The sequence below is a fragment of the Typopeltis vanoorti genome, chromosome 5 (assembly GCF_054136105.1).
Source record: "Typopeltis vanoorti isolate ZY-2024b chromosome 5, IOZ_Tvanoo_1.0, whole genome shotgun sequence".
In the NCBI taxonomy this organism is placed as follows: domain Eukaryota; kingdom Metazoa; phylum Arthropoda; class Arachnida; order Uropygi; family Thelyphonidae; genus Typopeltis; species Typopeltis vanoorti.
Window position 1 is genome coordinate 21,572,914 of NC_143553.1, and position 12,421 is coordinate 21,585,334.

General features: G+C 37.1%; 1 protein-coding gene across 2 annotated transcripts in view; it reads left to right on the forward strand.

The window, feature by feature from the left end:
- nac (GDP-fucose transporter nac) overlaps positions 1–12,421 on the forward strand; it is a 356,711-nt gene that overhangs the window by 60,450 nt on the left and 283,840 nt on the right. For both annotated transcript variants that reach the window (XM_090393057.1, XM_090393058.1), the window contains exon 2: positions 12,117–12,177. In XM_090393057.1, the coding sequence (XP_090249183.1) occupies positions 12,117–12,177 (61 nt within the window). The remainder of the gene's footprint in view (positions 1–12,116; positions 12,178–12,421) is intronic.

A 12,421-nucleotide genomic window follows, 5' to 3' on the forward strand; every position in this document is an offset into this window, starting at 1 on the left:
TAAGAGAGAAATTAGTCTGAACACTAAATTAGCTGTATACAAGACAGTTTTCAAACCAGTTTTAACTTATGGATCTGAGAACTGGGTCAGAAGTAAAACACTTGACCAAAGACTAAAGACCACAGATATGAGAGTCCTGAGAAAGATTATAGGCGTGATCAGATGGCATCAATGGCAATATCATATTAAAAACGAGGATATTAGGAAAGAACTTGACATTGTGAGCATCCAGGAATGCGTTAGCAGAGCTAATCTCAGGTGGTATGGTCACTTAAACAGAATTGGCGAGGAAAGATTAGCAAAACAAGTGTTCTCTGCCAGGTTGGCAGCAAAACGACCCAGAGAAAGACCAAGATATAGGTGGATTGATACGGTACAAAGTGCCTTAGACGATAGAAATATAAGATCTGATAATGTTGGAGTCTTAACAAGTAACAGACTGATTTGTAGGAAAATTGTAGATAGGAAATTAATAATGATGTAATTTTTTTCATGTAGTACTATCATATCCTGCACACCCCTTGAGGGTACATGGCAGGAATTTGATGATGATGATAACATAACCTTTTTAGTAGTTTATAGACATCAATCATATCACCTGTCCTCTGTTTACCAATGTCTGCAGTCCACAATACTCTCAATCTGTCCTGATAATCTATATTCCATAATCCCGATATCATTCTTGTTACTTTTCTTTGTGTCCTTTCTGCAGCTTCTTTTTCTCCTCTGAATCCAGGAGATCAGATCTATGCACTGTGGTTCAGGTGCAGTAGTTTTAAAGTCTTATGAAGAGGAAAAATTCTTTATCCTTACATGTGAATGTTCATTTCAACATCACACTTATCCTCTGATTTGTATTTGCAGTTTTTTGCAGTGTGACATTTGATCTTCACTTTCACCATAACTCCAGGATTCCTAGCCTTATCAATATCTTGTAATATGGTTACAGGAAAATTTATCGAAAAGCGAATTCATCGAAAGACAATTCATCAAAAATGCAATTCATCAAAATTCATTTCACCAAAAATTTTAAATTTTCTATGTTATGGTAAAAGTAATCCATTTAGAACAAAAACTGAACCATGCAGACAGCTTTTTGTACCAGCAACTTCTACTAAGTCATTTAAGTCAGAGAGTTTTTGTAGTACAGTACATAATTTGAACACATTATTTCTTTGTCGCCCCGAATATAGCTGAACTGAAAACTGGAACCGTTTGACATTTTCTTGTAAAAGTTTCAAATAGCGAATCTGTGTAAAATTCATCCCATAATAATTGCTGTATTGAAGTCGCATATTACTACTAGCAACAATAATAATAATGAAGCCCGCATAGTTCAGTCGGTAAAAATGAAGCTGTTTAGTTAGAAAGACCTGGGTAGTTGGATCCCATTTATGCATAATTTTTATCAGTCCTGTTCTGCTAAAGGTAAGTTAGCAGGCATAATATAGATACGGCTGGGCTTTTCTTCCGGAAACAGGCAAATCAGTCCATGAACAGACACGAAACAATTATCGGACAAGAAAAACTATAAGAACCATAGTGTTCTATAATTTTTCCCTATGAAAGTAGCATTGTAATCTCCTTATTCACGGTTCAAGTTTTGTTCTGGATCAATTTTCTCATAACATTTTCAAAAATTTTAAATTTTCAGTGAACTGTTTTTTCGATGAATTGCATTTGCGATGAATTGTCGTTCGATGAATTGCCTTTTCGATGAACTGTCCGGATACCTTATCATTTATCTGCTGTTCCTGCTTATCCAAATCAGTAAATGATTAAAAATATACAAAATATATACTCTAGTTTGCACAAGTAGATGAAGCTCAACCTTTGGAGAATGGATGGTGGTTGCTAGTTGAATGTGTGGCTTCAATATTATATTACATTATATTTATCATTTTATTTATTAAGAACTTCAGCTAGCTTTTCAGCTCTACTTTTATTATCATAAATTGGACTTGAGTAGTAAGAGCTCTCATTAGAACAGATAGTTCTGTAAGTATTTATCAGTGTTTTGAGGATGCTGTGCTGTTGGGATGGATTTTTTGTGACTGCTTATATGTAAGTAACCTTCTAGAGTATGTAGGTTTTCAGTAAACAGAAAAATGATAATTAGCCACTTTGAATGCATGTAACTAGTGTGACTAGTAAACGATGACAGTTTATTTCTTTTTCTATTACGATCTGTATTTGGACGTTTGCTGTTTGAACACTAAATTTACGAGGGTGGTCTGAAACGTTCTCAGCCTCGACCATAAATGGCAACACTATTGGCAAGATTTTTTTTTTTTTTCTCTAAGTTGGTACATCTGTCATAAGCATCCATGTGAAATTGCAAGTCATTCTATCAAGTAGTTTGTTTTAAACAGCTGTCTGAAGCAAAAGTGTTGTCTGTATCCCTTGAAATGGATAAAATTGAGTATCGTGCGGTTATAAAATTCTTTGTAAAAGAAGGTTTAATGCCAAAAGAAATTCATTCAAATTAATAAAAGTTTAACTTCGAATTCATTATGGCACTCTTCTCCTTCGTTTTCGACAATTAAGAAATAGGCTGCCGAGTTTAAATGTGGCCATACCAGCCTTGAAGATGATCCACATGATGGACATCCAAAAAGTGTAACAACACTAGAAATCATTGATCAAGTGCATGATATGTTATTGGATGACCGGTAAGTCAAAGTACATGAAATTGCTGAGACTATAGGCATTTCAAAAGAACGTGTAGAATATATTTTGTATGAAGAATTGCAAATGAAAAAGCTTTGTGCAAGATTGGTGCCACGCTTGCTTACAGCAAATCAAAAATTCACTCGCATGAGAAGCTCTGAATAGTGCTTGGAGCATTTTAACAAGAATAAAACTGATTTTTTGCATTCATTTATTACTATGGATGAAACTTGGATTCACCATTACACCCAGAATCCAAACAGCAGTCAAAACAGTGGACAGAAGTAAGTTGTTCAGCACCAAAGACAAAGCCTGTTCCATCAGCAGGAAAGGTCATGGCATTGGTGTTTTGGGATGCTAAAGGCATTTTGTTTATTAATTATCTTGAAAAGGGTAAAACAATAGCCGGGGAATATTATTCCGATCTTTTAACCAGATTAGACGAAAACATTCGTGAGAAAAGACCGGTTTGCAGAAACAAAAAAATCATTTGTCATCAGGACAATGCACCTGCCCACAAAGGTGTTTTGGCAGTGTGAAAATTAAGGGATCTGCACTATGAATTGTTAGAGCATCCACCCTATTCCCCAGATTTGGCACCCTCTGACGTCTGTCTTTTCCCAAAACTTCCTCGTTGGTCAGCGTTATACATATTATTTATGTATGTACCAAGGAAGGTGGGAGTAACGGGCTTCTGCAATTCATGTATACTAATGCCAGGAGTATTAGGAACAAGAAGGAAGAATTTTTGGCCTTGGTTGGCACTTCCAGACCACAGGTTATTGGCATTAGTGAAACATGGCTGACTGAAGATGATATAGCTAGTGGGATTGAATGTGAGGGGTATAGTGTGTTCAGGAGTGACAGGGAGAATAAAATGGGAATAGGAAGGGCGAAAGGAGAGGTCAAACTCGGAAAGATGGCGCTCTTGGGGAGCATATAAAACCTGCAACACAGAATTGAAACCCCCCATTTTTTTTTTGTTCCTGTATTCTCACCGTGTGCTTCAAGTGGTCATCGTGATTCAGTTCTTATCTTTAAGAGCTGATCTCTGCCACAGAACACGACAAATCTTGAACGCAGACTGACGTAAATCCTTAGTAAAGAAACCGAGCACCCGATCCAGGGAGAGCACGTGATTCCCACGTGGCAAGAACCAAGGCAGCCAGAACTTAAGAAGGAAGGACGGAGAAAATCCCGAAAGAACCTAAGATAGTTTAGATAAGTACTTTACATATTCTAGCCCTTTAGAGAACTTGATTAACAGAAACAGAAGAAAGTGTAACTCGAATTTATGGTAAGGATAAGCATGAAGAATTATTATTTGTGTGAATGACTCTATACCATTAGACTGAATTCTGAGAATTATTAATTTACTGGAGATTCTGTCGTGACCTACTTGAGGGAGATTAATAATGTGCCAATACCTAGCTGGCTCCTATTAAGTTGTAAACTAAATATTTGATAAGTTAAAGGAATAGTATTGTAGAGATTAAGAAATCCATGTTTATCTAAGAATGAGAAAGTGAGAGAAACGTAAGAGTTTTAATCTAGCATAAATATCAATTTTGTCTTTGTATTGTAATTAATTATGAATTCATTAAATTTGTTTGTTACCTTCCATGCTTGCTTTTCTGACCATGTAGACTGACCTAGACCCTTCATAAAAAATATGAACCTGGTGATCATATATATGGAAGGTAGAGAAGTGAATAGAGAGAATGAATCAGATCGAGAGGGGAGTGATGTGGAAGAGCAGGAGAGTAAGACAGGAAAGATTGAAGAAGTGGAAATGAATGGGGAAGTGAGTGGTATGAGTATAGAATATGAGAGAATGGGTGTGCAAGAGGAGCAGGGAAACGGGGAGGCTAAGGGTGGACAGGGGTACACAGCGTGAGAAAGGTGGATGCTCCAAGGGAGGTGAGAGCATGTGTAGGCAGGAAAGAAATGGAATCACCAGGGATCAAGAGGAAACAGATGAAATTGAAAAGGGTTCTAAAATGAAGAAGCAGAAAGGGAAATGGCCCCAGTCCAGCATGGAGAGATCACATCGAGTGAGTGGTATCAGTGGAACTAGCTGTAGATCCAGAAATGAGCTGTCGTGTGTGTATACCAATGCTAGAAGTATAAGAAACAAGGTGGATGAAATGATTGCACTAATTGCGTCCATTCACCCAAAGATTGACGGAATAAGTGAGACATGGTTAGATGAGGACAACATCCTGACAGGAATAGAGATGGAAGGGTATGATATGTTTCATGAGGATAGAAGGGGTAAAAAAAAGGGAGGGGGAGTGCTATTGATGATAGAGAAAGAGTTATGTCCATACAAGGTAGACATGCAAGAGGGAAATAGGACCAGTGGTTTTGAGGCAGTATGGTGTGAGATAGAGGTGAATAGAATCAAATACTTGAATGGATGTTGTTATAGACCAGGAAATGTGGGTGGTGATGATAATGAAATGTATAATCAAATTAGCCAAGCAAATAAGAAAAGAGTGATCATTATGGGTGATTTCAATTATGGCAATATAGACTGGAATGAAGAGATAGCAACTGGAAGTAAAGAAAATGAGTTTCTTGAGTTTTTGAGGGATAACTACCTCAGACAGTATGTAACAGAGGGCACACGTGGATTCAGGGTCTTGGATTTGGTCATCTCATCAGAGGATGTAATTATAAATGAGATGTCAAATCATCCACCAATTGGTGAAAGTGACCATGAGGTGATTACCTGGGTGGTTGCCAGCACTGCAAGGACCCCTTCTGAAAAAAGGTTATATGTGGAACTACAAGGGGGGGGGTGATTATGAAGAACTCAGGAGACAGCTTGCAGGTGTAGCATGGAATGAGGAGTTAGCTGGAAAAGAGATCAATGCAGCTTGTGGGTATTTTCAAAAACTATTTAGTAGATGCAATGTCTAAATGTATTCCAAGGGTGAGAAGGTTAAATAAGGTAGGTGTGAGATGGATGAATAAAGAGATTAAGCATGCAATACAGAGAAAAAGGGCATTGTGGAGGCAGCATAAGAGAAGTGGAAGTAACCAATTTCATGAGGTCTACAAACACCAAGCAGGGAGGGTGACTTGGTTGGTGAGAGTAGCTAAAGGGAGGTATGAACAGCAGTTAGCTAATGAAGCCAAAAAGAATCCTAGGAAGTTCTTTCGATATATAGCCAGCAAAAGAAAGAATGATTATGGAAGGATGACATTGATTGGAGGAAATGGTATAAAGACAGCTGTTGCAGAATGTGTGGTGGAGATACTTAATGAGCAGTTCATAAAGGTCTTTCAATCTTGTGAAAGTGACTTCATGGAGAGATTGAGAGCAGTTGATGATGGGGAGGAGAGACTGACTGTAAGTAAGCGAGAGGTGTTTCGGGAGTTGAGTAAACTAGATGTAAATAAGGCTGTGGGACTTGATAATATATCACCGCGTATTCTGAAGGAATGTGCCAGAGAGTTGACACCTGGCTTGACATATTTTTTTAATACGAGTCTTGCACTTGGTCAAGTTCCTAAAGATTGGAAGGAGGGAAAGATATTGCCACTTCATAAAGGAGGGGATTGAACTCAATCATCAAACTATAGGCCTATCTCTGTGTCAGGTGTTGTGGTTAAGTTGATGGAGAAGCTTGTGAGAACTAGGTTCCAGAGGTGGGTTGACAACAATGGTATAATCTTTGATGGACAGCATGGATTTGCTAAAGCGAGGTCATGTTGTAGTAATCTACTTACTTATTACAATAAAGTGACTGCTTCCTTGGACAGAGGAGAAGGATACACAATAATATACCTGGATTTCGCAAAGGCTTTTGATAGAGTACTTCATGATAAGTTGACAGTCAAACTAGAGCAGATGGGGGTTGGATATTAGATTAGTGCATTGGATTGGAGACTGGCTATAGGTAGGTATCAACAAGTTGTGTATGGGGGTGCGATATCCAGGAAAAGGAAAGTCACTAGTGGAGTGCCTCAGGGGTCTGTTTTAGGGCCATTGCTGTGTAACTTGTATATTAATGTTATTGGTGAAGATTTGGATGGAGATATTCAGTTGTTTACAGATGATGCAAAGTTGGGACGAACCATAAAGAGTAGTGAAGATGTTGTGGCCTTGCAAGAAGACTTGAATAAATTGAGTGATTGGGCAAGTAAATGGGGATGTGAGTTCAATGTTGCAGAATGTAAGGTTTTAAAATTTGGAAAACAAAGATGGGATGCAGAATTTATGCTTGGTGAGAATATATTGTTGGAGGAAGAGGAAATAAGAGATCTGGGGGTGATAGTGGATAAGAATGTAAAATTTAGGGGACACATCGCCAAAATTGTGAAGACAACACAAAGACCTCTGGGAATGATGCGGAGGACACTGACGTGTAGAAGTAGGGAAATTCTTGTTCCATTGTATAAGGCTTTGATTAGGCCACACATGGACTACTGTTCCGCGATTTGGTCACTGGGTTTTCAGAAGGATGAAGAGATGTTGGAAAGGGTCCAAAGGCGACTGACTAAGGTAGTTTCTGACCTCTGGAATGTTGGGTATGAGGAAAGATTAAGAAGATGTAATTTGCATTGTCTGGTGGAGAGAAGAAGAGGGGCGATATGATAGAGACCTACAAGTTGGTAAGGGGTTGTTATAAAATCAATGGTGGAGAAGTTCTACAGAGAATAGTGGGAGATCAGTGGAGAACCAGAGGTCATCCCTGGAAACTGTATAAAGAGGGTGTGAGTAGGGGAGTGAGAGGCAGGTTTTTTTCGGGCAGAGTTGTGAATGATTGGAATGCCTTGCCTGAGAGTGTGGTGTCTGCAAGGAGTTTGAGTGTGTTTAAGACACGCTATGATGAGATGTGTATGTGATAAAAGGACCTCTCAGATGAGTCTTTGACTCCATGAGGTCTTGGGAAATAATAATAATAATAATGTGCGCGGGGACATCCTAAGTAAGAAAGGAAAGGGGGCACGACTGCAAACAAACAAAAGGGAAAACCTACGTCTTCTGATTTGAAACAAATTATATTAGTAGCATCTGATACTCTATAACCACCTTAGGCTGAGTTTGACTCTGTCCTTAAAGCCCATGCTGATGCAGGAAATAAATTTGTCTGAGCGAATGTGGATGACTTGTAGAGATCAGGGAATAGTTATTTTCTGGGGGGCCCAAAATTTAGAAGTTGTCAGATAAGCAGTAAGATCATATACTCAGTGTTAGGCAGACGATTTCGGGATGTATAATAAGGTAGAGAAAAGAATGGTGATCCCTAAATCAAATAGCATTATACAACTGAGAAATAAAAAAAAACAATACATAACAGTTGATTTAAGAATTATTCCACGTGTGTAGCTAAAGTATTCTTTTGTATGTAAAGGAAATATAGAAAATTCTTTTACACGATCCTTAATGGCGCAGTCGTTAACAAAAAAAAAATTTTTAAGGATTAATACATTTGAATTATAGCAACATAGATTAAGGATTTGGCCCCAGCCAGAAGATTTTCCTAAGTCTACGATACTAGGACACGTGAGACTATACTTTACTGCATTGTAAGAGAGGAATAATTCTAATTAGTTTATGAAAGGACTAAAGTTAAATAATAATATTATACATGAGTTAAGATTAGAACATTTAGGCATTTTGTGCAAGCTCAAGCAACTGCGAAAATAATGAAGTAATAGGGGAAACACATAGAGTTAAAAAGTAATGTAATAAAAAACTAAATTGTACAATTGGCACAGTTCAACATAAATATAAATAAAAATTACAAAATATCACAAACTCACAGCTTCAGGTGATCTTGTAAATGCCCAGGTTTTTTAAGTAGTGGATGGTGAGATTATTATTATTCTTAGTGACACCTCCAAGGAGTCTGAAGACTCATCGCGGGAGGACACCTATTGTTGTTTTAGAGGTTTTTTGAGATCTAGCGATATTATAAATGCTATTCTTTTTAATTATATATATATATATATATATATATATATATATATATATATATATAATACATATTTTTATATAAATTTTTTGTGTTTAAGTTAAGGGATATTACATCCCATATAGTTTCTTAGCCGAATAAGAAACTCAAAGAGTTTCATGCCGAATATAGTAGAAACAATATAAAGTTCGCCGATTCCAAGCGTAAGCAAATACCTGGATACTGCAGCACTGATCCCAAAGGGTAGTGCAAGCTGGGGCAACTCGTGGTAGAAGTGGAGCGAGCTCCGATCACTATTCTTGATATTTGCCCATAATGTGAACTTAGCTGCTAGGAACTGTATTTTTGTTCACATTATGAGAGAAGGTCACTACCCAGACCGGTTTCGACCTTTATTGAGGTCTCATCAGTGAGTAGCCAGACCTAGTTAATATCAAGTTTGTAGCGAACAGAACTTGTACCCCTTCTACGAGTATTGCCGTGAGGTGCTCTAATAAATTATTAGATATGTGAAGAGCCAAAGGCTTCAATTCGGCGACATATAACTTGTTTAAGTTAAGGGATATTACATCCCATATAGTTTCTTAGCCGAATAAGAAACTCAAAGAGTTTCATGCCGAATATAGTAGTGATCGGAGATCACTACTATATTCGGCAAGAATTCTTCGACAAGAATAGTGATCGGAGCTCGCTCCACTTCTACCACGAGTTGCCCCAGCTTGCACTACCCTTTGGGATCAGTGCTGCAGTATCCAGGTATTTGCTTACGCTTGGAATCGCCGAACTTTATATAGTTTCTACTATATTCGGCATGAAACTCTTTGAGTTTCTTATTCGGCTAAGAAACTATATGGGATGTAATATCCCTTAACTTAAACAAGTTATATGTCGCCGAATTGAAGCCTTTGGCTCTTCACATATCTAATAAATTTTTTGTATTATTTTACATTATCCACAAACTGTGCTCTACAGACCAAACATGGAACATTTTCAAGAAATTCAGACAATAAGTGGGGCAGTGGTCTCACAGCAGACATTGAAATTCATCTCCCACCTAAAGACAATCACAAACATCCATGCCCATGGTGGGATTTGAACCCACTACCTGTTGTTTGGAGAACAGGTATGCTAACCACTCAGCCAACCAGGCTGGCAATTAGACAGCAAGAGGTAATTACCAATTTTAAACATGCTTGTAAGAGTATCTAAGCAAAAGAGACTAAGTTACTCAGTTTATAAGAAGCAAACTCATAGCAATGATACTTACATGTCACATCTGATTACCATCTAGTGCAAAACGCTGACATTATATGAACCCTAAGAAATAGACCATATAAAATCTGCAGCAGCATAGACAAAATAAACTAGAAGCTCAAATACCTCAATTCCATCCTATCAAAGAATGGCTACTGGTCAACAAAATCTTATCAACCCATTTCCCCTCACGCTCTTCAGACAAACAGATGAACTTGACAAGTTTTCATAGGAGCAATAATTCTTTCCTATATTTGATCAGTCACAGACAAGATTTCAAAGCTGTTACATCAACAGGATATGAAAGTCTCCTACTTCCTTAATAAAATTTTTAATTTCCTTAGGTGTTCTAAACCTCACAATTCACCACTTAAGAAACAGTGTTCACAAACAGTGCAAGATACCTATAGCTGTGGGTTGTGCACATAGGACAGACAGGTAAGTCAGAAGAGATACGTATGTCCAAACATTTTAAAGAATGTGGAGAAAAAAAGGAAACATAAATCAGAATTGGCAGTACATACAACAAAAACCAAACGTGTAGTATTGTGGCAGTGAACTGAAATGATTCACATAGATTATAGTTTCTACTGAAGAGTGTACAAAGAGTCAGCAGAAATGATAAAACATCCACAATGGTGCAACAAGCAACTAAGGCAGGGGTTCCCAACCTTTTTGTTTCCTAGAGCACATTCTAAAATACCAGTAGGGCGATGGGCGAATTTTACATTATATAAAAATTTAAATATATATATGTAAGTTAGTGTGATCTTTGGCATTGCATTTCATTGGCCAGTGCTTCATAATTAGGAGAATATGATGATATTCCAGTTCTTAAACTGGAATGAACAACTTCGAATGCGCGTCTACTTTACATTGTATGCGTTTAATACTTGTCATGTGTCATTAACGCATGCGTCATATAGCATGCCATGAATTGTTGCGTGATTATTTCAAACTATACGGCACACGGTTGAACAGCGGCGGGCACACACAAATTGGTTGATGGGCGCCATGGTGCCTGCAGGCATAGGGTTGGGAACCCCTGAACTAAGGCATGATATTACACCAAATATGGTCCTCTCTCATAAAACATCTGGTCTGCTTGGAAACTAGTAGTGCTAATTTCATTGTAGGCTCTGTTTTTCAAATATTTACATTGTGATTGTTACCTGTTTATAGCTTGCTTATTTTATTTTGTTCACTATCTTCTGATGATTGAAACAGTTATTTCACAAAACTAGCTGAGTGTCTGAATAAATATTTTTTTCTATCAAGTTGTTCTATGTGATTTAATGCCTACATTACAATTTCATTATGTTTTTGTAATGGAACATTGAAAATATGTCCAATTTCTACATACAGCATGCTCTGAGGTTGCAGGTCATGCTTGGATATAGATCATTAAATTCTGTGGAGAAAACTCTAACAGATACAAATCTTAGAGACTATTTTTGATTGTCTCTAAGTGATAATTACTCCAAACAGATTTTGCTGCTTCCCCACCAGAAATCTGGAAGACCATCAGCTTAATGACCAAGATCTCATCACGACATTCATAGAGGGTGCCACTTAAAATACTAAAATTGTGGCCCTTTGAATCCTATTCTGTTTGTCTTCCTGTATAACTTAAATCATTAATAATGCACATGCCTGCATGCATGTGCATTGGTTAATAATTTAAGTTATCTGTATATGTCTTATTTTCTTCTTCAGTGTGAAAGAATAAAATCATGAGTCATACAGTGTCTTAGTGTGTTATAGCATTCGGAGGTCAGCTTCAGCTCTTCTATCTAATTTTGATTATTAACCCCTTAATGTACCAATTAAAAATCAGAAAGCGGCTATTTTTCTGCCAATTTTTTGGGCGAGGGTGATTTGCTGGATCAAATTCATCATTATTTGAAAAATAATGATGAATTTGTGCAAACGAAATAGCCAGCCGATACATGCCGCTGGCAACTTTTCTCAGCTGAAAGGAAATAGGCACAAGATTGTACAGCATCTATATTTGGTTGTATTTATATGTGAAACCAAAATTCAAAATCAATTTTGGTGCAATAAACAAAAGACGTGTCACAGACGTCTTTGTATATTAAGGGGTTAAGAAAGTCCATGATTAACAGCTAAATTGATATTTTGAAATTATTTTATGAATCTAGACTTTTGATGCACTCTGTTATTATGTTATGCCCTCTATTATGTTATTATGTTTCACTCTATTATGTTAAATTCATTTTGTAAACGTGATTTGTTTTACAGGGTTGTATCTATTACTTTGGTGTTTGTCAACAAGTATCTGTTAAGTGGTAATCAAGTTCAGGTAAGAAATACTATTTTGCATACTCATAGGCTTTGTTGTGAGATACATGTGAAGTATAAAAAAGTATGTATTTGTCATTTGTTCTTCTGTCTCTCTGGCACTTTTACCTTGTTGATATAGAATTGGGGCTAGGACATGGTAGTATCTATAAATCAGGGATCGATAAATCTAAGTAACTCTAAGTAAAATACAAGTTTATAGTAAATATAAGTATACAGTAAATATAATAGTAAGTTTATAGTAA